The sequence below is a fragment of the Camelina sativa genome, chromosome 8 (genome assembly GCF_030686135.1).
Source record: "Camelina sativa cultivar CO46 ecotype springtype chromosome 8, ASM3068613v1".
Taxonomy (NCBI): Eukaryota; Viridiplantae; Streptophyta; class Magnoliopsida; order Brassicales; family Brassicaceae; genus Camelina; species Camelina sativa.
The window spans coordinates 24,601,120-24,623,142 of NC_141887.1; the positions used below are offsets into that span (position 1 = coordinate 24,601,120).

General features: G+C 39.9%; 8 protein-coding genes across 26 annotated transcripts; 2 read left to right on the forward strand and 6 right to left on the reverse strand.

Annotated features, from left to right (window-relative positions):
* Positions 1-189: 189 nt before the first annotated feature.
* Positions 190-6,343, reverse strand: LOC104707874 (putative GTP diphosphokinase RSH1, chloroplastic). Of its 9 annotated transcripts, none has more exons than XM_087462441.1 (25): positions 5,910-6,317; positions 5,359-5,552; positions 5,148-5,161; positions 4,982-5,054; positions 4,822-4,887; positions 4,586-4,678; positions 4,368-4,499; positions 4,180-4,281; positions 4,026-4,103; positions 3,859-3,930; positions 3,577-3,684; positions 3,299-3,396; positions 3,155-3,215; positions 2,981-3,043; positions 2,835-2,891; positions 2,651-2,752; positions 2,362-2,520; positions 2,112-2,243; positions 1,942-2,028; positions 1,777-1,848; positions 1,575-1,661; positions 1,017-1,488; positions 867-928; positions 716-784; positions 190-626 (listed from the first exon to the last, which is right to left on the reverse strand). In XM_087462441.1, exons 1-25 carry the CDS (start codon positions 5,932-5,934, stop codon positions 522-524), a joined length of 2,583 nt encoding a protein of 860 aa, XP_087318567.1. In that variant the 5' UTR covers positions 5,935-6,317; the 3' UTR covers positions 190-521. The 9 variants fall into 9 exon arrangements, 7 of the variants coding, with proteins under 7 accessions (XP_087318567.1, XP_087318566.1, XP_087318565.1 ...); XM_087462440.1 differs by having other exon boundaries at positions 2,981-3,046; XR_015564173.1 differs by having other exon boundaries at positions 2,112-2,256; positions 4,982-5,161.
* A 716-nt stretch (positions 6,344-7,059) lies between these two features.
* On the reverse strand, positions 7,060-8,457 carry LOC147940417 (uncharacterized). The gene is made up of 2 exons (XM_087461296.1): positions 7,573-8,457; positions 7,060-7,488 (listed from the first exon to the last, which is right to left on the reverse strand). Exons 1-2 carry the CDS (start codon positions 8,455-8,457, stop codon positions 7,060-7,062), a joined length of 1,314 nt encoding a protein of 437 aa, XP_087317422.1.
* Positions 8,458-10,716: 2,259 nt separating this feature from the next.
* On the reverse strand, positions 10,717-11,964 carry LOC147940418 (uncharacterized). The gene has a single exon (XM_087461297.1). It carries the CDS (start codon positions 11,689-11,691, stop codon positions 10,717-10,719), a length of 975 nt encoding a protein of 324 aa, XP_087317423.1. The 5' UTR covers positions 11,692-11,964.
* Positions 11,965-12,647: 683 nt separating this feature from the next.
* Positions 12,648-13,465, reverse strand: LOC104707875 (pectinesterase inhibitor-like). The gene has a single exon (XM_010424313.2). The coding sequence runs from the start codon at positions 13,329-13,331 to the stop codon at positions 12,777-12,779; it is 555 nt and encodes a 184-aa protein (XP_010422615.1). The 5' UTR covers positions 13,332-13,465; the 3' UTR covers positions 12,648-12,776.
* A 295-nt stretch (positions 13,466-13,760) lies between these two features.
* LOC104707876 (large ribosomal subunit protein eL19y) lies at positions 13,761-15,151 on the forward strand. Its single transcript, XM_010424314.2, has 4 exons — positions 13,761-13,945; positions 14,303-14,425; positions 14,508-14,874; positions 14,967-15,151. The coding sequence occupies exons 1-4, from the start codon at positions 13,834-13,836 to the stop codon at positions 14,992-14,994; spliced, it is 630 nt and encodes a 209-aa protein (XP_010422616.1). The 5' UTR covers positions 13,761-13,833; the 3' UTR covers positions 14,995-15,151.
* A 163-nt stretch (positions 15,152-15,314) lies between these two features.
* Positions 15,315-18,851, reverse strand: LOC104707880 (uncharacterized). Of its 3 annotated transcripts, XM_087462450.1 has the most exons (14): positions 18,686-18,851; positions 18,463-18,576; positions 18,178-18,287; positions 17,920-18,067; positions 17,441-17,685; positions 17,265-17,348; positions 17,045-17,178; positions 16,835-16,932; positions 16,653-16,741; positions 16,448-16,562; positions 16,210-16,364; positions 16,062-16,132; positions 15,853-15,967; positions 15,315-15,632 (listed from the first exon to the last, which is right to left on the reverse strand). In XM_087462450.1, the coding sequence occupies exons 5-14, from the start codon at positions 17,675-17,677 to the stop codon at positions 15,474-15,476; spliced, it is 1,257 nt and encodes a 418-aa protein (XP_087318576.1). In that variant the 5' UTR covers positions 17,678-17,685; positions 17,920-18,067; positions 18,178-18,287; positions 18,463-18,576; positions 18,686-18,851; the 3' UTR covers positions 15,315-15,473. The 3 variants fall into 3 exon arrangements, with proteins under 3 accessions (XP_087318576.1, XP_010422625.2, XP_087318575.1); XM_010424323.3 differs by having other exon boundaries at positions 18,463-18,803; XM_087462449.1 differs by lacking the exons at positions 18,178-18,287; positions 18,686-18,851 and having other exon boundaries at positions 18,463-18,539.
* LOC104707879 (L10-interacting MYB domain-containing protein-like) lies at positions 18,150-20,232 on the forward strand. 3 transcript variants are annotated; one of them, XM_087462446.1, is made up of 5 exons: positions 18,150-18,246; positions 18,379-18,746; positions 18,838-18,922; positions 19,021-19,442; positions 19,531-20,232. In XM_087462446.1, the coding sequence occupies exons 2-5, from the start codon at positions 18,411-18,413 to the stop codon at positions 20,014-20,016; spliced, it is 1,329 nt and encodes a 442-aa protein (XP_087318572.1). In that variant the 5' UTR covers positions 18,150-18,246; positions 18,379-18,410; the 3' UTR covers positions 20,017-20,232. The 3 variants fall into 3 exon arrangements, with proteins under 3 accessions (XP_087318572.1, XP_087318573.1, XP_087318574.1); XM_087462447.1 differs by having other exon boundaries at positions 18,181-18,297; XM_087462448.1 differs by having other exon boundaries at positions 18,181-18,297; positions 18,385-18,746.
* Positions 19,975-22,008, reverse strand: LOC104707878 (protein DEHYDRATION-INDUCED 19 homolog 5). 7 transcript variants are annotated; one of them, XM_087462457.1, is made up of 7 exons: positions 21,919-21,995; positions 21,698-21,785; positions 21,415-21,548; positions 21,228-21,327; positions 20,723-20,800; positions 20,396-20,625; positions 19,975-20,296 (listed from the first exon to the last, which is right to left on the reverse strand). In XM_087462457.1, the coding sequence occupies exons 5-7, from the start codon at positions 20,768-20,770 to the stop codon at positions 20,179-20,181; spliced, it is 396 nt and encodes a 131-aa protein (XP_087318583.1). In that variant the 5' UTR covers positions 20,771-20,800; positions 21,228-21,327; positions 21,415-21,548; positions 21,698-21,785; positions 21,919-21,995; the 3' UTR covers positions 19,975-20,178. The 7 variants fall into 7 exon arrangements, 6 of the variants coding, with proteins under 6 accessions (XP_087318583.1, XP_087318580.1, XP_087318582.1 ...); XR_015564174.1 differs by lacking the exon at positions 21,919-21,995 and having other exon boundaries at positions 21,228-21,294; positions 21,698-21,912; XM_087462454.1 differs by lacking the exon at positions 21,228-21,327 and having other exon boundaries at positions 21,919-22,008.
* Positions 22,009-22,023: the final 15 nt, after the last annotated feature.

The following is a 22,023-nucleotide window of genomic DNA, read 5'->3' on the forward strand; positions in this document are numbered from 1 at the left end:
TGGTATTGTTGAGAACTGCCCTAACTTTTTTTATTTGGATCACTTCGTTGGAAAATTCCATCTGATTAACCTCTCTAGCCAAATAAAATGATGTTCCTACAATTAAAAACCCCAAAAATGAAGAAACACATGAGAACTGCTGTAGATTTAGAAAAACTAAAAACTACGTACAAATTATACAATAAATCGTTTTGGGAAATGCATCCGTCTTTTTATCTTCCTCTATGTGCAAGTATAGGTTTTACAGGAGTATCTACATATTACATCGTATGTTCATCCCACTCTTTTTTGGTCTTTATATACAATGACCTTGATTTATTGAACATAACACTTCTAAAAGAATTTGACTCTCTTTTTTCTTGTTTTTTCTTCTTTATCAAAACAAAATGATATATATTTTCAAGAATATCATAAGAGCTCTCTACCTCTACTTGAGCAACCAGACTCTCTCTTCTTCAGTTTGCTTATTTTTCCAGTGAACATGACAAAACTTCACGGCCAAGAACGTGAGTCCTTTGGCTTTAACACTCAAGAACTTGAGCATTATCTGTTGATTTTGGCCAGCTACAACCACTCGACCATCCCAACACACCCAAGATTAGATCCACCTTAGCGCAAACACTAACCTGGGAGTTACATATCCACAGAGACACGGGTTAGTGCTTAGTCACTGAAGGTCCAAAAAAGAGAGTTTAGAACATTAAGGACATATTACCAAACTTTCAACGTTTGCTTCTATTTGAAGCAACATTACCGCTAATCCTCTTCCTCTGTCAATCTCGGCCTGCAATAAACCATAAGCTTTGTGAGATGAGTCGTTGGAAACTATGAAAGGTTCAGAAGTAAGTTAATATTAAGGCACGCACCACACAAGAACATACTGCGATGCCTTCAGCTGCAAGGACTGTTGTAACCTCTGCGATTATGCCTGCCAAATTGTAACAAACAGTTCTGATTTTTCCTTTCGAGTTGTTGGGATCATCAATCACGACCAGAAGAAATCAAAGATAACATACCTTTGCGATCCATGGACACTACACATAACCATTCGATGGAGTGACCTTCGAGATGATGCCATGAAGCAATTTTACTGTCTCGCCAACTGTCTAAGCCAGGCAACACTTCTTTATAAGCAGGGATGTTAGCAGGAAAAATCTTGGCAATCCCATCTCCTGGTAGGAGGAACTCTGGCTCATCCAAACTCGACTTTTTAATTGCTTTGTTGTGTTTTCCATTCACCTTTGGGACCCAAATGCTTCCATTTTGAGACGTTGGTGTTGTATCTCTGCCTTTTTCTTGTGATGTATCTTTGCTTTTGTCTTGTGACTGGAATTGCTTAACATTGACGAGGATTTTCTCCCACCATTGTAGGCTCTTTCTTGAATCTTCTGTGAGATCTTCCACATCACTATCAGAGTCTGCCACAAAGTCATTGACTTGATCTTGCGTAATTTCGGCAGCACATTGTGCAGCTTGCTCCCTTAGGAACTGAAACAAGAGGAGAGACATGAAGAATTAGTAATACCGTAATAGCACGCCAATAAGCATAAAGTAAGCGAATTCCAACAACATACCCTCATAATCTTGTGTCTAGCACTCCTTGTTTTGGCATGTTGTAACCACTGTTTATGTCTCTGGAAAGCAGATTTACTTGAGAGGGCCTGTGATGTGACAATAATATTAAACATGACAGCTCGTGAAAGTGAAACCTAGGTACTAGAGTTGATGAAGCCAAGGAGAAATGAAAAACAAATGCATGAGAGAAAAGGTACAAACGTTGTAGGTGACAATCTCCACGACCTCAGCATTCTCAAGAACGTGCGTTGGAGAAACAAGATTACCATTGACCTGCAGTGTCAAGCCATTAAGTATCCTTAAAGTCTGGTCCAGTTGCTATTTTAAAGATATCATGGAATGAACAACAGGAATGAAAAAAAATACCTTTGCTGCTACCATCTTGTTTCCAATTTCCGTGTGAATTAGATAAGCGTAGTCAACAACAGTGGCCCCTTTCGGAAGGTTCTTTATCTGCAAATAGGATACCCAAAGCCCTTAAGTAAACACGAAGAGAATTTGATGATGTTTATGAGGCATTGAGGTGTAGTTCTTACCTCTCCTTTAGGTGTGAATACAAACACACGACTACCTAAAAGATCCCTCGTAATGGTATCCACAAATTCTCTAGAGCTCATGTTACCCACAAACTCCTCTTGCCATTCCCTTATTGCATTGAGCCACCCAACCTGGAATAATAAACTGTCATAACTAACATCATACTGGGAAGAGCAAAAAAGAAAATATCACTGCCTACATCTAGCACGTCTCTATGCATTTTTACTTCTGAGTATGGTCAGTAAATACCCTGAGTGCAAAATCTGCATTGTTGAGGCAACCCGTCTTCCCCCTTGAATTTCTACCTAAAGGAATCGCATTTCCAACTAATCCAGCAGAAAGAGCCTTGCCATTATAGTAAACAGCAATGCCCCTTTCAGCAATCAAGTCCATCTCCTCAGTTCTGATCTGCAGAGAAAAATGTAGACTTACCCAATTAAATCGGCCTGAATTTCCCCATGCTTCACTCTTTGAAAGAAAAAAACAAGTTGTTGGGAATTTTCTAAGAAATGTGATGAAACAATATTATCTCAAATACCTGAACCTCCAGTCGAAACATACTCTCGTACAAGAACGGAATCACAGTAGTATGGAGGCTCTGGTAGCCATTAGGCTTTGGGGTTGCAATGTAATCTTTCACCTGTAATAAAAAGGTCAGACATGCTCAGCAGACATAATGTAGTGAAAATTTATCCTGAAAGTACAGAAGATCAGATACTTACAGTTCGGGGAATAGGTTTCCAGATCTCATGGACTAGCCCAAGAACGTGATAGCATATCTGCATTGACGACAGAGCAAGAAAGCTAAGTGACACACCAGAACAAATCGGAACAAAAGATACCCACTTCCTTTTCATCGGGATTTCACCTGTTGTGGACTGCACAAAGGCCCGACCCCCACAGAAGGTTTTGGCTTTACAACAATCCGTAACTGCTAAAGTAATCAAGTTACAAGAAGTAGCGTGTTAACAATAATATTAAGCTCACAGATAGAAGTTCTGAAACCTTTAGTACAACTTGGAGACGGAAGTACAACACAAACCTGAGCAATCTGGTTATAATCATTGATTGATCCTTTCGATTTGAGCGCAGCTTTATATATGCTGCAGGTAAAAATAAGAGACTTCAGATGCTGAAGAAAAGGATCGGTTACATAGTAAAATGAAGAACTCGCTTATGAATTCACCTGTAAGTTTCCTTGCAAACAGATCGAACATCAGTATTCACAGTCACAAGGTCCAGAAACTGATCATCTTCAATCTTTTTCACCAAAATTCTGTTTGCCTAAGATACATAGTAGGACTCTGTGAATGCAGATGAACTAAATAAAATCCCAGATGAATTTACAGTTCAGAAGGTCAGAGAGCGTGCATGTTGATAATCAACATCCTTCTCAAAGCTCCTTTTCTTTTAAAACCAATATTTTGTCAGTAAAGCTCAGACAGGATAATGAGTTGAAATTACCTCAGTGAGTTCTTTTTCATGCTCTTTATAGAGGTTGGCGATCCTGCTTGTGACTCTATCATAATCCTCAGCACTAACGTACATGAAAGATAGATTTTCCAATTCAGACTGCAAAATAACCACCACAGAACTCAGAATGCCATAGGACACAATAACTGAGACAATTAGGTTTCATATACACACAAACAATTTAACTGATGTGACCAAAACATATGGACACCTCGTGGCATAATATTTTTATACGAATTATAGCAAGCGAAAACAATACGTCAAGTTCTATACCTTTATGGAATACATTCCAAGCAATTTCGCTAGAGGTGCAAAGACCTGCAAAGTCTCCCCTGCAATGCTGGACTGGACGAAACTCACAAATTCATTAGTTATCCTAAATAAATAAATAGAGCTGAGAGCTGGCTCGGTAACAAATCTAAACTACTTGAAGGAATCACCTGCTTATGCGGAGGCATGTGGCAGAGAGTTCGCATATTATGCAACCGGTCAGCTAGCTTGACGATAATGACGCGGACCTGGAATGAAGCAGTTAGGTTTGCTGATGAATAATATAACAACACCAACTGAAACAGAATCTTAAAAGATTGAAACCTCGTCCGTCATTGCCAAAAACATCTGCCGCAAATCATCAGCTTTTACATCTTGTATTGATTCACTATCTGTTTTACACTTCAACTTTCCCAGTTTTGACACCTAAAAGGGAAAAAGCTTCTGTTAATAATGAACTTCGTGGCAAAGGAAGCGTGGAATAATATTTCAGCAAACACTCATAGGCAGACCTTGGTCTCCCCTTCTACAATGTGACGCACAGTTGCACCAAACTCTTCTTCTATCTTTTCAAAAGTAATGAAATTAGTATCTTCAACTGTGTCATGGAGTAATCCAGCAACAATAGACTCCCAATCCAGTTCCTAAACAAGTACAAAAGTAACTTATTAAGCTTTCCATCTAATCTTCATGTGAATCCATATTCACAACGAAGTATCATGCAACTCACAAGTTCCCCAAGGATACAAGCAACTGCGACTGGATGTATAATGAATGGTTCCCCACTACGTCTCTTTTGACCATGATGTGCCTCAAACGCTAACTGCACAAACCTTTCTTACTGAATTAAGAAATGAATACCAGAAAACTGAAATAAACTTCAATAATAACATGTCGAAGGGGAAATCGTATAGAAATGTAGTTGACAGAAGCCTTTGAAATATAAAGCAACTTATATCATCATACCTTAAGGCCCTTTCGAACAAATTCTAATTCTTTACAGGGTAAGTAAGATATTGATGGGAAAAGGTCCTGCAGATATAACCATCAAGTAAAAAGATTGAGAGTATCATTCTAATAGAGTAATAGAATGACAAATGATAAAGAAGAGGGCGGTGTATCGTACCTCCCACAATGTTTCAACGGTAACATCATCGGATGCACCAGAAGATTCAGCTGATACGCAATACAGTTGCCATCTTTTATGATTTCCACAAGAAAATCTGGACTTTAAGATATTTCTCACATTTACAAAGTAAGGAGCCTCAGAAAAGCCTACTTCATATTCATACCTCTGCCAGGCGCACTGCATTATCCAAAGGAGTTACCATAAGGAACCTCATAATAGATACCAAAACCTCCCAACATGGCAACATGAACAAGGTGATCATGCAAAAATTCAGTAGAAGACACAGTTCTGGAGCTTGAAATATACACTCAAAAGATAATCTTTAACACCCTGCTACATAATAAACAGAAAGCAATAAAGAAAACTATACTTACAGATGATTTCATTCTGGTCGTTCTTCCATTTCTGCCGCATGAATACAAAGAAGAAACAGGTGGATGAGCAGTGCTAGCTAGAAAACCAGTTAACGCTCTTGGAGCTTTCCAAGCACAGGAGAGAGCATTGCAATCGCTTCTTGCATTCCCGTCTCCTTTGGTTAGATTACATATGTTCACACATTCCACAGACACTGCATTGCACACACACATAATCAAATCAGTAAACCCAAAACAGAACCAGCCAAAAAAGAAGAAGGTTAAAATAGATTCATGAAGTCAAAGCTAGGTTCTTTAAGTAGTAACTGTGGTCCTCAACAAGAAAGGTAGGATATTTTTAGTTGGCACATGAACTTACTCAAAGAAGCCACTAGTCTATAACCTAATCACCTCAAAATTCAAACTTTCTCCCTCGCACACATACACAAAAACAAGAAGCTTTCCAAATTCAATTGGATAGCTAAATAAAATCTATAATCCAATTCGGATAATAGAAAAGCGATGAAACAAACAAAAAAAAGAGAGAGAGAGAGAGAGAGAAGAAAACGCACCGGACATGGAAGAAGCAGAAGTCATTGCTAATGAGGCAAAGCAATCCCACTAAATCGATCCACCATTTGATTGATTTCGAACAAAGAATTTTCAAAAAATCTACAGACTCCGAAATCGCAGAGACGGGAGATTGGTATAATAAACTCTTTTTTTGGAAGAAGAGGCGAGTTCAAAAATTAGGATAGGGGAAGATATTTGAAAAGATAGAATAGAGAGAGAGAGAGAGAGATGTACACAGTGATGTGAAGAGGAAGAGGAAGAAGAAGGGAGAATAGAAGAGAAGAGAGAGAGAGATATCAAAGAGTCCTCAGGTAAGCCCTCCCTGGCCACACAATTGCCGTCCGATATACAAAAGCCAGAAAACAAAAACACAAAATAAGATATTATTTTTTTCCCCTTGTGCTTGTGGTGGTGGTCAAAGATTATTGTATATTTATTCTCCCTTTCACCCTTTGTGTTAAAATACTTTTTTTTTTTTTTTTTTAAGTCATACTATAAGATTAGGATTATGAATTATATTAAATGACCTCCTTAGTTAACATATAAATTTTAAATTATTAGAATTAACATTTTTAACCAAAAAAAAAGCCTTTTGAATGTAGAATATAAATGAATGGAAAATACTTGATGAGTTATACCTGATTCTAATTATTTTGTAAGCACAATTATGTGGTTGTCAAAATTAAATCATCATAAACTTTGGTAATATTATTGATTATTCTTTTATTTATTAATTGTTAAATTAATAAAAATATTTACTTTTTTGACTTTTACCGATATTTTTAGATAATTATGGAGTTCCATCAAAACAAAAACGAGAAACTTATCGTATTGACGCAAATGATAATTACGAGAAAAAATAATTAAATTTAGTATTGAAAACAACATGGAAATTCAGTTTCTTCATGGTTTACTAATTGTATATGATTAGTTAGTCGTCTATTTGTTTAATCATATCTTTAATGTTTTGATGAGGTATCAACTCTTATATCCTATTTCAAGTAATGAAATTTTTTTTTGAAAATATGTGAATTTCAATAAACCGATAGTTTGGTGAAGTTACAAAAGCTTTATACAGTCCTCATCCTTTGCCCAAAAAAATAAAAACAAAGAAGGAGTGATCAGAGTCAAAGATATGAGTAGGTTAGTCTAGCCATATTTCAACCATACGAGGAGAAGATTCTTGAATTTTCGTCTGCTCTGTTTTGCCAGGATGGCATCTCGAATTTGTCTATCCAGGTGCTTGAAGATGGTCTGAGCATCAGTGGAGGAATTGTTGTGATATCTGTTGTTTCGCTCTAGCCAAATTGCATACAGAGTGGCCTGTGCAGTCAACTTTCGGAGGCATCGTGGAGCAGTGCTATCTTTAAGATCCAACCAAACCGAGAAGGCTTCCCAAGTGTGGAACGTGAAAGGTCTGTACCCGAGACGACGATTGACAGTTGTCCAAAGCGTTTCACTGAAATGGCATCTTAGGAAAAGGTGGTCGCGAGTCTCCAAAGCAAGACCACATATACAACAACTAGGGTCAATCTGTAAACCCCATCGCAGCAAACGTGATCTTGTGGAAAGTTTGTCCTGTTGCATCAACCAGAAGAGGAAAGCATGCCTAGGAATAGCTCCTTTGTACCAAACCTGATTTGTCTATCTTGGGGAAATTGCTCGAGGCCTAAGAGTGTCCCAAGTCTTGGAGGTGGAGAATGTTGCTAGATCCTCTGTTCCAACTCGCCAAATGAAAGTATCCGGGGTTGTGGAAAGTGAAGGCGATAGCACTGATGAAAGGTAAATTTGAAGAGTCTCTGCTTGGGGTGATCTTGCTGGTCTCAGGGCCCAGCCTGAGTCGGACGCTTCAGTGGCAACTTTCCCTTGAAGAGGGATTCCGGTTTGATAGGGTCTTGTGGTTCCCATGAATTCAATTAGGGGTCCAAAAGGGGTCCAATGATCAAACCAGAAGCTTATTTGTTGACCATCACCAAGTTTGGCTTTCAAGAAGTTGCCCGCAAAGTGGCGAAGCCTGAGCATAGCTATCAGAGTGAAGGAACTCTGCTTCTTTATATCCAAACTCCAAAAGCAGCCGTCTTTTATTTTGTTATTGCGCATCCAAAGAGCCCATAGGGAGTCTTTCGCCGTGAACAACCGCCAGATAAGCTTGAGGATCAGAGTTTTGTTCCAGTGAGTTAAAGATCTGAGACCCAAGCCACCTTCATCCTTTGGGAGACAAACATTTTGCCAAGCAACCTTTTCTGAGCCCTTCTTAGATACGTCCCCATTCCATAGAAAGTTTGTGCAGAGGGACTCAATTTTCTTGATGCAGCCCTTTGGGAGTATAAGTGCTGACATCCAAAAATTGATGGTACCATAGATTACTGAAGCTATAAGCTGAAGTCTGCCGGCATAAGATAGAGCACGGGAAGTCCAGGAGGAAAACCGGTTGGTGAGGCTTTGAAGTAGAGGTCTATACTCCGCTAATCTCAGTTTCCTGTGCATTAAAGGGAGCCCAAGGTAGCGAATGGGAAGTGAACCGATGTTGAATCCTAGAGCAGCCATCTGAGAGGCTTCAACTTGGTTCACTCATGCGACATATAGGTCAGTCTTGGTCAGGTTCATTTTGAGACCGGAATAATTGGAGAACTCCTCGAGGGCTGCCGCAACATTAGTGAGAGAGTTGACTTTTCCATCGAAAAAAATCATGATATCGTCTGCGAAGGCTAAGTGCGAGATGGGAGGATTGATGGCCTCGGGGTGGAAGCCTATCTGCTGTGAACTGAAGTCTCTCTGTAGCAATTGAGTGAGCCCTTCCATAGCCAGAACAAACAGGTAGGGTGAGAGGGGGTCCCCTTGACGCAATCCTTTGGCTCCTTGAAAATATCCGCACAATTCTCCATTGATACAGGCCGAGAAGCTTGTTGTTGTTATACATTGATGTATCAAGGAGATAAACTGGGAGGGAAACTCCATTGCTCTGAGTGTGTTCAATATATATTCCCAGTGGACTGAATCAAAGGCCTTCATAAGGTCCACCTTAAGCATACCTCGAGACGATATGTTCTTTCGGTTGAGGCCTTGCACTAACTCAGTGGCCAGAAGGACATTCTCAACAAGTAAACGCCCCTGAATGAAAGCAGTTTGGTTGTTTGAGATAAGATCAGGAAGCACCTTTTTGAGTCGGTTGGCAAGGAGTTTCGAGATGACTTTGTATAGGGTGTTACAGCAGGCAATGGGTCGAAACTGAGTGACCTTCTGAGCATTTGGAACCTTAGGGATCAGTGTCAGGATTGTGGCGTTTAACTGTTTAAGCATCTTCCCTGAGGTGAAAAATTCAAGAACTGCCTCTGTCACGGCAGGTCCGACTGTTTCCCAGTGAGCTGTGAAGAATTCAGCACAGTAGCCGTCTGGTCCTGGGGCTTTGTTCCTTGGTAATGCAAAGACCACTTTTCGTATTTCCTCAGGCATAACCGGAGAGATGAGAGCTTGTTTGGCAGTTGAAGAGCATCGTTGAGGGATTAGAGCAGCAATCTCTGAAGCAGAAGCGACATTGTTTTGTGATCGCTCCCCGAGCAGGTTTTTATAGAAGTCTACCACAAGGGTTTGAATGCCTTGTTTCGAGTCCACCACCTCGTCGTTGTTGTCAAGGAGGAGAAAGATTTCATTGAAACCCTGCCTTGTGATGATAGCACGGTGGAAGAATCTGGAGTTCTTGTCCCCTTCCTCTAACCAGCAGATGCGAGATTTTTGTTTGAGATACGATTCCTCAGCTCTTGCCAGACCACACCAAACTTTGAAAGCTTCTTTTTCCTGCAACATTAGTGTAGTTGAGGGCGCTTGCAGTAACTCCTGTTGGCAACAAATGAGATGTGCATACGCCTCCTGTACCCTTTTCTCTATCCCTGAGTAATTAGCTTTGCTGAAATCTTTGATCACAGGCTTCAGAAACTTCAACTTTTTGGCGATTGCGAACATTTTGGTTCCTTCGAAAGTTAATGCATCCCACCAGAGCTTTATTAAAGGAGCAAAATTCGGGTTGTGATTGAGCAGAGCCAGGAATTTGAAAGGCTTCTTCCTCTTTGGGGCTTGGCAATCAATGTATAAGCAGCACGGGGTGTGGTCTGAGAAAGCAGGTTCAGCAAAAACAGCTAAAGAAGATGGGAAGTTTCCGATCCACTCATCATTTACAACAATACGATCCAACTTTTTAGCTACCAATCCGATGGTATGTTTGTTTGTCCACGTGAAGGTATTACCACAGTATGGAAGGTCCGCCAGCGAGGAGTTTATTAGACACTGTTCCAGATCTCGCATACCAGAGAACATTAGGTTTGTGCCTTGTGAAGAGTGTTCATGGGCCAACAACGTTTGATTGAAGTCACCTAGAACAGTCCAGGGGTTGCTTGAAATGGTAGGAGTTCCAGCAATGTCTACAATCTCCGCCCACAGATCCTTTCTTGAAGCTTGGCTGGTGGAAGATGCATAGACAATAGAGACAACTAAGTGTTGATGAACAAAAGGTAATTTCACCTGACAAGTGATCATCTGGAGAGATTTCCGAAGTATTGATACTTGAACTGAGGGATGCCATACTATCCATATCTTGCCAAGATCTGAAAACTCATTATTATTTTCAAAATACCAACCAGGACAAACGCATGATACTATAGCTTGCGTATTTACCGGGTTGACGTGGGTTTCTATAATCCCACCAAAAAGGGGTTGATGTACTTTCAACCATTTCCGAAGGCTTCTCCGCTTTACAGGGTCGTTTAGACCTCTTACATTCCAACAAAAAATATCCATAAAGGGATATGCGGTTTAGAGGTTAACGGGACCTCCAGCCCGAGCTTTACGCATCTTCTTTCTCTCCATTCGCTTTGATATGACCTTAAGGAACCGATCCTCTTCAACTTCCGGGTTATCATCTTCCTCGGAGATGTTGTCAGAGCTAGAGCCTGAGGTATCTTCAGGAGTGGTGTCATTTTTGGGTGATCGGTGGGAGAACAGGTTGTCCCTTAAGTCGATGCAGAGCTTCCCCTCGTCAAAGTCCATAGCACGCGAATGGGGTGTTCTGACAGGGGAATGAGTAGGCAAAGGTGGTGTTTCACGTTTGTGTTGGTCTTCATTTGACAGAGGAATTATTTCAGAGGAGGTGGAATCCGGTGGGGGAATGGGTTTGGTGGCTTTTGTTTGGCCTTGTGTGGGAGACAAAGAAAGAGGGGCGCCAATAATGGGTAGTTGACTTACAATAGGTTGTTTCCCTTGGCGTTTATCCCTTTTGACTCTCGGGCAGTCAGTTGTAGAATGTTTTACTGAGCTGCATGAGGAGCATGTAGCAGGCGCTTTAGAGCATCGAGAGACCGTGTGGCCTACCTTGTTACAATGAGAACATAGGGAGGGCAACCACGGGCTAGAGACTTGAATACGTTTTACCAGGCCGGATTCAAAGCGGGCGTTGACTGCCTCAGGAAGGGGCTTCCGTGGATCAATAACCGTGTAAACTTTAGCCACCTCCACATTGATCAGGTTTTCTGTATGTGGATGTAAGCAGACAGGGTGACCAACTAGACCAGCGATGTGCTCAAGCCCCTCGCGGTTGAAGAATTGAAGGGGAACACCAACAAACTCTAGCCAAACCGGTACCATTGATAACTCCGGTTTTGTAGTTTGAACTTCCGGAGACCATTTAGCCACAAACATTGACTGGCCGTCAATTTGCCATAGGCTTTGGCTCAGGATGCGTCTTCGAGTATTAGGGCAAGGAACTCTGAAAAGGAAAGAGTTTCCTTCCATCTTGGATACCGAAATGTCCTTTCGTTGGCGGCTCCAGATTCCATTAACAATGGTTGCACCGCACCTCTTGAGGGGGGGTCTTCATAGAATTGCCCAAGGATGAAACTATCCCAAGCTTTCTTGTTCTTCTCAATCACTGAATTTGGGATAGTTACACAAGCTTCCCCTGATTCAAGAGTGAAAGGGGTACCTTTTTTCTCTAGTTTGATAGTGTTGCCGTTGACGAGGTTCTTCCACGGCGAGACTGCAGTTGGCGTGGTCTTATTAGCTGGTTCCTGGGGTTGCATCTGAGTCGCCTTAGACTGAGTTTGTGCAGGCAAAGTATGGCCGCTACTTGTGCTCATATTGATATCAGGGTTCCTTGGGGAGCTGATAGCAATGGTTTGGGCAGTTGAGTTTCCGGGGTTGACGACATTCTCCACTACGTGAGCAGGAGAATCGTTGGGTTCGGGAGTTACTACGTTAGCCGAGGTCGTGGTGAGCTCAGGTAACTTCTCAGATCTGGGTGCTTCGGGAACTGCGCCAGTTGATTTCTTCGTCTCAAGCGGCACTGTTTGCGGGAGGGAAACACTCGAAGGGGCAGCACCAGTGTGGGTACTGTGAAGAGGGGATTTTTTGGGCTTCTTTTTGGCCATGGTGGCCGGAGGGGGCCAACGCCGAGATCGGCGGAGGTGGAGGGAAAAGGAAAGGGTTCGCGTAGTTTGAGAGAGAAAATTCCTAGGCGCGTGGGGCGCGTGAGGCTTTCCAACACTAATTAGGGATATTTCAAGTAATGAATGATATCATATTTTTTTTAATTGTATTTTACTAGAAGGAGCCAAGGAGGGAAAAGAAAATACACAAATTTGATTTCATTTACCGGTCACTACTAGGGGAATGTAACAAGAGAATTTCCCATATTTATTGTCTGAACTATATGTATATATATATATATATTCCAATATGATCATCCAAAATTTCCAAAAACAAGTTTTTCAAATATCGTTAAAATTTACACTCAGTACAAATAAGCGAGCCATTTTTTTTAAAAAAAGTATAACAAGTGAACACACATATATATAATTAATCAGCAACAAATTTAAAATTTAGGGAGTTAAAATAGTGTTAATGAGAAGAGCGTCCTTGCAAAGCTTCAACAAGTTTGAGTTCCTACGAGCAAGCTCAACATCATTACCGGCACGATCGTCCAAAGCATTTTCACAAGCCTCACCGTCGCTAATAGCCGTGTTTAGCCAAATATCCACGTCGATGAACGAGTTTTGCATCAAAGCGGCGAGAGAATCGTCGAGCTGGGCGACCGCGTCTAAGTAATTCTTAGAACAATCGTCGAGGGTGTCTTCGAGTGCCGGCTCGAGGTTCTTTTGCTTCAGTTTGGCTTTGATGTAGAAAGATGTGTCCGAAGCATTTGAGGACGCGATGCTTAGAGCGATCACGCCTAGTTTTGGTGCGGTTGCGGTTGCTGCCTCAGGACGTGAGGTTAGGCTTGCAACGCAAAAAGCTTTGTCTTCGGATTTCTCGCATAGTTTCTCCACTAGGGCTTTGCCTTTCTCGGTGAATGTTGGTGGTGGAGCTTTACCTGCTATGGCCACCGTGACGTAGACGGAGAGGAAAAGGAGAAAGATCCTTCCAACCATTTTCATCGTTTTCTTTTTTTTTTTCTTCTTCTTTCTCAACTTCTCTTCTCGTGGTTCTTAATTATTAAGAAGAATAATTAATATAGAAAATTGTTATTTAAAGAGCTTAGAAACATTTATTTTTGGATTCTTCTATTTTTTTTTTTAACATCTTTTACATCGGTTGTTCTATTTTTAAGTTTTCATCTTCCCTCTCAATCTATATTTAGGCCATTGGTGGTTTTTTTTTTTTTTTGCCTTGTTTCTTGTTTTGGGTTGGGAGAGTTTTGTGTTACGAGAAAGAAGGTCAACGCCTATTTGTACAAAGTCAATGATGGGCTACATGGTTGGGTGTTAAATTGAAAACTAGGCCTTTACTGGGCTTTATGCTAAGCTCAGTTAGAAAATGATAGGTTTTTTTTTTTTGCCGGCTGGAGTAACCCTAGAAAATGTCATATATAAAGATATCGTCTTCTACGATCATCTCTTCTCCGCCAAAATCACAATCTCCACAAGGGAGGAAGCTGAAATGGTTTCGTTGAAGCTTCAGAAGCGGCTCTCAGCATCAGTGCTCAAGTGCGGGAAGAAGAAAGTATGGCTCGATCCGAACGAAGGGAGTGATATCTCCATGGCCAATTCGCGTATGTTGTTTTTCATACTTGCAAATGTTGTTGATATAGTTTTAACTTACTCAGTCTCGTTATTGTTTATATCTGCGATTGAAGATTCGTAGAAAATACAGAAGATTATGAATTTATGTAGCTTAATTTTGTAGGAGACGTTGAATGATTTGAACTTAGTCAGATGAATTTGAGCTAGGAAATGGTGTTGCTATTAGATAGCTTTGGATTCACTATGTTTTCTGTTAGTTACTGAATCAACATGCCATGTAACACTGTTGGTTCATGATTGTTGTTTTGTTTTTCGATATGAAATGGTGACGCATCTGTATGCATCTGGCAATTTGGGTTTAATTTCTGATTGTTGTGTAAATTTAGGCCAAAACATCAGGAAGCTTGTGAAGGATGGATTCATCATCAGGAAGCCAACAAAGATCCACTCACGTTCCAGAGCACGTCAGTTGAATATAGCAAAGAGAAAGGGACGTCACGCTGGTTATGGTATGTTACATTTGACCCACACACACTCTTTAAAAAACTCTCCACAGATGTTTTATGCGGCTATTGTGTATTAATGGTTAAGGTAAGAGGAAGGGTACTAGAGAGGCGAGGTTGCCGACTAAGGTATTGTGGATGAGGAGGATGAGAGTTCTGAGGCGTCTTCTAAAGAAGTATAGGGAGACGAAGAAGATTGACAGACACATGTACCATGACATGTACATGAAAGTCAAGGGAAACGTCTATAAGAACAAGCGTGTCTTGATGGAAAGCATTCACAAATCCAAGGCTGAGAAGGCTAGAGAGAAGACTTTGTCTGACCAGTTTGAGGCTAAGAGGGCTAAGAACAAGGCTAGCCGAGAAAGGAAACATGCTCGACGAGAGGAGCGTCTTGCCATGGGCCCTGGAGGAGGAGACATACCTGCCGTTGCACCACCTGCTCAAACCGCTGAGTGAGTTTTGATCTTAATCACATGTGAACCACATTTGTAACTTGTTGTGGCTACATTCTAAACTCTTTTTCATTGGGTCGTTTGTTTTGCAGGGTACCAGCAAAAAAGTCTAAGAAGTGAGAAGTTTGCTCAGCATTGAATTCTCTTTAGCAGTCATTTTGAATGGTTTTTGTATTCCAGCTTTGTGAAAACTCTTTGTTTGTGACAAATATGATAACTTTTGTCAGTAGTTCGTACTGTTTCCGGAGACTTAATTCCAGCCCTTTTTCTCTCTTAATCATCTTAGTAATACCCTTATCAACATGTTTTAGTACATAATCATAGTTGAGCTGGGATCATAGGTGAACTACAAGAGATATCAAACAGCTTTGCCCATAATTGTTTTTGCTTATAGCGAGATATAAGTTAGTGTAAATCGAAGTTTACTATAGGTGAAGCAATTTTTAAAATTTACCTTTTTCACAGAAATCTTTATAGAGATCGTTAAACAAACAAACCCATGAAAAGTTTACAAATACTAGGTTCGGTTCGATCGGATTCTTTAGGAACGAAACTTTCGAGGCAACAGCCAGCAGGGAACAGAAACAGAGGACAAGATTCTAAGTTGTCTGACTATATAGTTGAACCCAGACGAACTCTTCCTTGTAACTTAAGCTCGAGTCACATGAGTTCGCACACGTGTACACCACAATTGTTGCCCAGTCGAGAGATTCCCTATCGTTCTTCCCGCCGAAGAAGAACAGTAGCTGCGGCATTACCTGATAAAACCGCCATTAAAATGATAAGAACAGAGCCAAGCTTCCAATATGCAAGAACAGAGAAATGTATTTGTGTTTTTCTTGGTCAAAAGTTGATTTGATCCAACTAAAAATGTTGGTCAATTCTTAAACCAGTTTATAAGATAAACAAAAGAAGTGACTAAGACAAGGTCAATACAAGTTTCATGAGAGAAGAGTTCGTGAAAAGCGAAAGAATTACCTGAAATTCAAAACAAAGAGAACCACCACAAGATTTGCAATTGGGTATCTCAGATTTAGAGGCTCGTCCGCTTGCCATTGGCCAAAGAGGTTTAGCACCAGAGCTCCGGGAATATCTGGATCAATATGTATTTCACAATTTGATGTTATAAGATAATCAAGAAAAAAATGTATGCAAAAATTCACAACTTTTGTTTGTTTGAATCACACCTTAGAACTTGTTCAGGGGCTTTAGCTACACGTTGCTGGAAATCAACCCAAATCTTTTTATCAGCATCTCCCTGCACAAGCATGAAAATTGAGAATAATTCGAGGCATTTTGAAGTCTGCAAAAATGGCCATGACAAGTGACTTTTACCTCATAATCGTTCATTAGCGATTGCATTTGGTCGTTAACTTCTCTCTTTGAGACCAAAGATTTAGCTATTTCATCATCTCCGGACATCTCTGTATCATACTCACTTTCATCCTCATGGATCACTACAAATTCTTTCCATAGACTCTTACTCGCAACTGCACAAATCAAAATATTAATTAATATCATTAGGTTTACACACAGTTCCAAGGCTAAGAAAAGTTTGTGAATTTTTGCTAACCTTTCTGTTTTTGAGTTAGGGCGACCCTATTATTGACAGGGTCTGAGTCAGATGTCTCAATAACCGCTCGAAGCTGTTGGCATTCGGATTTATGACCCATGCGCCAATGCAGGGCCTGGAAATCAGACAGAATGTAAAGATTTGTTAAAAAGAGCAGATGATCAAGCGGAAAACAACAGAAACTACGATGCACATAAGCACACACCTGGTGTATCGGTGAACAATATCGAGCACTTTTGCAGCCACTACATAGTTTATCTCCTTTCCACGTTCCACACCACGTGCAAAGAGGAGCTGAAAGTAAAGCAGACAATATCAAGAATTGACTGACGATTAAAAGAGAATTCTCTCGGAATTGAGTCAAACCCATCAATTAGTTCACAATACCTCCATTTCCCAATGGCTTGTCTGTTCCATCGTGCTTTGGAGCCTCACTCGAGTAAAAAGGATTAACGCGAGGCAATTGGCAACGGAAAACCTTCATACTTCAGGAACCAAAAAAACCACAGTACTTTAGTGTAACAACCCACCTTAAAGAAGAGACAAAACAATACAAAGATGCAATATATATATATATAGTAAGAGGTATCTTTCTACCTCCGCAAAGCCTTCTCGGGGGAACGTTTCCATTGCTCATGTTGATCACGGAGGAGACATAACATTGATGGACACATGAAGAGAAACAACGACCGATGAAAAGTTGATTCCTTGTCCATGATAGGAGCATAGAGCTGCCAAATTTCCCCACAAACCCCATTAAATAAACTGATACAATAAACATGCAAAAACAACAAAACTAACTTTGTACGAAACTTACTTGCAGTACAAATTGCATAGGCTCTTCACATAGATCACACAGAATTGACTTCCCTGACGGTAAATTAACTGGATCTAACCATGCCTATACCAAGAATCAATACATAAGAACACATAAAAAGGAAGAAGAACCAAGAATCAATACATAAGAACATAAAAGCTGTTTTAACATAGTACCGGAACACCACCAGCTAGATTAGGGAACAGTTGACGAAGATTCGACCAAGGGAACCGAGGACTCTCAACGAAACCTAACGTCACAGGCTCATAATCTTCGTCATCATCATCATCATCATCATCAAATTCATCAATGTTTACGGGTTCCATTGCAGTTTCCTCATCTTCATCATCGTCGAGCTGAGTTATCCGGAGGCCTTTGAAATCATCCATGGAGTCTCCGTTGAAGCTACTCATCGACTTATCTGTGTTGAATTGAAACAAAAACAAGAAACTTAATTTTTAGGGTTTTACTCTCTTCGTTTCATTTCATAAAAACCTCTCAAAAAGTAATTACCAAGAAACAAATACACTAATCAGAATCTAATCATAAACTCCGAAATGTATATGTTACCAAAACTAAACTCGATGATACTGAGCTAATTACAAATCACATAATTTTTAAGAACAAATGTTAAGAAAAAAATTTAAAAACTTACAATACTCAGGAGATGGAGATGTTCTTGAGATAGCCGGGAAACGGGATCTTCTTCTTCTGTCAATTTAAACCCCAAAATTTTGTGGACATCTCTCACGCAGACGACGACGAAAGGGAGAAAACAAAACGTCACTCCCAAACGATAAACCCTAGACGAAACGTTGTCGGTTTAATATTTTAGGCCCATAATTAGTTAAAGCCCAACAAAGTAATATAAGCCCATAGAGTTTTCTAAATTGGTTGCGCGAGTAAACCTAACCTTATCCTGGACAACCGTATCCCCTAAATTCTCACCGGAACATCAATTTCCCGTTCGCCGGAGCTCTCTGTAAGCGACGATTCTCTGGTCTCTAGCTTATTTAGTCGAATCTAAGTCATGGTTCGTCAATCTTATATCTGATTTCGTAATTTGATTTTCTCAATTTCAAATTTTGTGTTCGTGAAATCGAATTTTTGTCAGGTATAGCTAGAAGAAGGAGAAATATATACATAATGAGCACACTTAGTAGAAACGGAAACGAGAGATTAAGAACGGTGTGGACACCTGAAATGGATCAGTACTTCATCGAGCTGATGGTGGAACAAGTGAGAAAAGGCAACAGATTCGAAGACCATTTGTTTAGTCAACGAGCTTGGAAGATGATGTCTTGTTCCTTCACTGCCAGGTTTAAGTTTCCATATGGTAAAGATGTTTTGAAAAACAGGCATAAGACGTTGAGGAACTTATTTAAATCTGTCAAGAGTCTTTTGAGAGAAGATGGTTTTACTTGGGATGAAACTAGACTGATGGTTGTTGCCGATAACTGCGTTTGGGATGAGTATCTCAAGGTGTGTTTTTTGCGTTTTGTTTTCCTTGTGTGACTTTGTGTCTTGTTCTTGAGGGTTAACTTTTTTTTTTTTTGGTTTTGATTCCTTGAAGGTTCATCCTGATTCGAGATGTTTTCGGATAAAGCCGATACCTTTTTACAAAGATCTGTGCTTGATTTACATGTCTGAGCACAAAGGTACAATCTTTAGTCTACTGTTACTTGAATCATTATTCCCTGTACATTTGTCACAAAGACTCTTCACCTGAGTTGTAAGTAATTTGTGAATGATTCAGCTGAGGAGAATAATACTCAGGGAGAAACCAAGATATTGATTCAGGAAGAAGAAGAAGGTTACAACAGAATATGTGAATCGTCGACAGTCATGTCTAACACAAAAGGAGGTAGCATCACACGGAGCAGGACTACTTGGCATCCGCCAATGGACAGATATTTCATTGATCTGATGCTGGACCAAGCGAGGAGAGGAAACCAGATTGAAGGTGTTTTTCGGAAACAAGCTTGGACTGAGATGGTTAATCTCTTCAATGCGAAATTTGAGTCTTACTTTAATGTTGATGTGTTGAAGAATCGGTATAAGACTCTGAGAAGACAGTTCAACGCGATCAAGAGAATTCTTCGATCAGATGGGTTTGCTTGGGATGATGAGCGTCAAATGGTTACAGCTGATGATATAGTCTGGCAAGACTATATAAAGGTAACTAACTGATTGCTCTGTTTAGTTGTTTAGTTATGGTTTTTAGTCTCTTTGTAAAAAAGTGTGGTCTTGTCTGAAACAACTGCAGGCTCATAGAGATGCAAGGCAATTTATGACTCGGCCAATTCCGTACTATAAAGATCTGTGTGTGCTCTGTGGTGATTCTGAGAACGAAGAAAACAACTGCTTTGTAGCTATGGATTGGTTTGACCCTGAAACTGAGTTCCACGAATTCAAGACCAGTGGAACCACAGATTTGTCTATTTCAGCTGAGGAAGAAGATAGCAACTCTCTTTTGTTTGACCCAAAGAACAAAAGAGATCAACTTGCTAATACTGATACAAGCCCTATAAACCCAAAGAAGCCTCGAGTTGATGAAACCCAAACCATGGCAATAGAGGATGCAGTTGAGGCTATTCAAGCGTTACCAGACATGGATGAGGAACTTATATTAGATGCTTGTGATCTGCTTGAAGATGAACTCAAGGCGAAAACTTTCTTGGCTCTAGATGTAAAACTACGCAAGAAGTGGTTGTTAAGGAAACTCCGACCTCAAGTAACTAAAGAATTATGAGCTGTATACAAACAAAGTAGACGTCTGAAGATAAACAGAAGAAGCTCATTGGCTTATCTTATAGACTACTCTAGTGTACTTTGCCAGAGTATCATATATAATACTTAAACACTAAGAGCAACAAAGATTCAAACAATGTATCTCATCTTTTCTAATTCTTACTCAAAAGTTGTCGATGTGATCGAATATGGCTGATGATATTAAACCTTGTACAAACTCTCTCTTCAGTGCCTTCTCTAGTAGCTCCGTATCTGACAAGGGAGACAGCAGTTTCCCGTCTCTGAGAACATGCAAAAGACAAAATGAAACTTAAGACAAGGTTTGAGAAAGTGAAACAAGGGACACAGAACAAAGAAAATGTCAAAAAGAAGATGCTTACTTATCCGTTGAATCCCTAACAGAGCTCTTCTCTTCCAAGCTTGCTTCACCTGACAAATCAGGCAGTACAAGCTTGGACTGGTTTTGTGACGGCGGATTGTAGATAAATGATAATAACGGGTCAGGAACACTTTTAGATGTATCAATAGTAGACAGTGGCTCATCCATTAGAGACTGTAAATATTTCCTAGTCCCTGGAGAAAATGTTGAATATGTCTCATCCTTGAAAAGGTAAGTTTTCGTCAAGGAACCCAAATGCCTCGATAGAAGTATACCATCATTTGGAAAAAAGGTTAAAAAGCAAGAAGAGTAAATTAAAAAAGGATATCTTTAAGACATCTCTGTGCTGCGTGGTAATGTGATCAACCATATGCATTTTCACCCGTCTGCTACAAACCGGACATATCTACATCACAAACCAAAGCTGAATTTGTAAGAAGCTATTACATTTATCATCACCAAAAAAACTACTTTCATCACTCAAACCTGAACCGGTTATAACTTTCTAAAGGTGATCTCTATAAGCATCAGGGAATTATCCAACTGAAGTAAAATCCAAGAGTCCCTACAAAGTACCAACTCTCTCTCTCTCTCATGACAGAACCACAATCCTCCTACCTACTAAAGTAAGCATGCAAAAGCACTAGAGTACAAAGAACATCGAAATTCACAACTAACTACTGTTTCATTGTAAAACCTCAGTGTCTAATAAAAAGAAAAGCAAATGAATTTTGAAGATGTGTTAGAGATATAACCAGTTTCAGAACAAAACCCTTTATTATTATAATAGTAGAGAAACAGAACACTAACGTAACAAGAGTAAAACACTCAACCTCGGCCGATCGAAACCTCCAAAGCACTCTCTAGCTTGGATGAGTCATTACAACCTAGACTGCATCTCTATATGTATATAATAAACCGTAAGATAAAACCCTATGAGAAAAGGAAATAAGAAAATAAATAATAATCCTAAATAGAAAGAGAAATATTCGTGACAAGATGCATATGAACTGCAATTACCCCATTGTTAGCGTCTAGTTGATGCTCCTCGTCGACATGGTGACACAATTCAACCAAATCATAATCATCTGAGCAAAACGGGCACGGATACTCCACTGCCATTTCATCATCTTCAAACTCAATAATACATGAACCTACTAAACAAAATGTTTCACAAAACCTTAATTAACACCACAAAAGTCACAAAATTAAAACCCACTACACTGTAAGGGCCCAAAAACTCAAAGCTAAATCAAATTGGTAAAAAAAAAAAAGAAAAGAAAAAAGGGATTTTGAAGCTAACCAGACTGAAACTTGGCAAGTTCTTCTAATCGATATTTCTTGGAAGAATCAAACCCACAAATGCCCAACAAAGCTTCTTCCATTTGATTCTGAATCCAAAAGAGAAAAAAAAAAAAGAACCTGAAATTAAAATCTCAGATCACTTTTTTTATTTATTACAATTATTAAATGAGCATATTCTTGCTCCTCGTGTATTTATAATTTATTAGCATCTGTCAGTACTTTTTTGTTCAGCCTGAAAGTGCGAGGAAACACACCTAAAAGGCAAGACCTTTTAAATGTGGTCTTCTTTTTTTCTTACAAGGAGAATCCATGGACACGAATCTA

What these genes read in the sequence shown, in the direction of transcription:
- LOC104707874 (XM_087462438.1), bottom strand. Translation starts at nt 5,934, where the DNA reads ATGACTTCTGCTTCTTCCATGTCCG. An exon ending in TTTTGGCAATGACGGACGAG is followed by an intron (nt 4,104 to 4,179) that starts GTTTCAATCTTT and finishes GCTTCATTCCAG; the next exon opens with GTCCGCGTCATTATCGTCAA. An exon ending in AAGCAAACGTTGAAAGTTTG is followed by an intron (nt 627 to 715) that starts GTAATATGTCCT and finishes TGTAACTCCCAG; the next exon opens with GTTAGTGTTTGCGCTAAGGT.
- LOC147940417 (XM_087461296.1), bottom strand. Translation starts at nt 8,457, where the DNA reads ATGGCTGCTCTAGGATTCAACATCGGTTCACTTCCCATTCGCTACCTT. An exon ending in GGGACACTCTTAGGCCTCGA is followed by an intron (nt 7,489 to 7,572) that starts GCAATTTCCCCA and finishes TTGATGCAACAG; the next exon opens with GACAAACTTTCCACAAGATC.
- LOC147940418 (XM_087461297.1), bottom strand. Translation starts at nt 11,691, where the DNA reads ATGGAAGGAAACTCTTTCCTTTTCAGAGTTCCTTGCCCTAATACTCGA.
- LOC104707875 (XM_010424313.2), bottom strand. Translation starts at nt 13,331, where the DNA reads ATGAAAATGGTTGGAAGGATCTTTCTCCTTTTCCTCTCCGTCTACGTC.
- LOC104707876 (XM_010424314.2), top strand. Translation starts at nt 13,834, where the DNA reads ATGGTTTCGTTGAAGCTTCAGAAGCGGCTCTCAGCATCAGTGCTCAAG. An exon ending in TATCTCCATGGCCAATTCGC is followed by an intron (nt 13,946 to 14,302) that starts GTATGTTGTTTT and finishes GTGTAAATTTAG; the next exon opens with GCCAAAACATCAGGAAGCTT. An exon ending in GGGACGTCACGCTGGTTATG is followed by an intron (nt 14,426 to 14,507) that starts GTATGTTACATT and finishes TTAATGGTTAAG; the next exon opens with GTAAGAGGAAGGGTACTAGA.
- LOC104707880 (XM_087462450.1), bottom strand. Translation starts at nt 17,677, where the DNA reads ATGAGTAGCTTCAACGGAGACTCCATGGATGATTTCAAAGGCCTCCGG. An exon ending in CTATGCAATTTGTACTGCAA is followed by an intron (nt 17,179 to 17,264) that starts GTAAGTTTCGTA and finishes GAAATTTGGCAG; the next exon opens with CTCTATGCTCCTATCATGGA. An exon ending in ATTGTTCACCGATACACCAG is followed by an intron (nt 16,563 to 16,652) that starts GTGTGTGCTTAT and finishes TCTGATTTCCAG; the next exon opens with GCCCTGCATTGGCGCATGGG.
- LOC104707879 (XM_087462446.1), top strand. Translation starts at nt 18,411, where the DNA reads ATGAGCACACTTAGTAGAAACGGAAACGAGAGATTAAGAACGGTGTGG. An exon ending in TTTGGGATGAGTATCTCAAG is followed by an intron (nt 18,747 to 18,837) that starts GTGTGTTTTTTG and finishes GATTCCTTGAAG; the next exon opens with GTTCATCCTGATTCGAGATG. An exon ending in TCTGGCAAGACTATATAAAG is followed by an intron (nt 19,443 to 19,530) that starts GTAACTAACTGA and finishes AAACAACTGCAG; the next exon opens with GCTCATAGAGATGCAAGGCA.
- LOC104707878 (XM_010424315.3), bottom strand. Translation starts at nt 21,779, where the DNA reads ATGGAAGAAGCTTTGTTGGGCATTTGTGGGTTTGATTCTTCCAAGAAA. An exon ending in ACTTGCCAAGTTTCAGTCTG is followed by an intron (nt 21,552 to 21,697) that starts GTTAGCTTCAAA and finishes CATTTTGTTTAG; the next exon opens with TAGGTTCATGTATTATTGAG. An exon ending in AACTAGACGCTAACAATGGG is followed by an intron (nt 20,801 to 21,414) that starts GTAATTGCAGTT and finishes TTTGTGATGTAG; the next exon opens with ATATGTCCGGTTTGTAGCAG.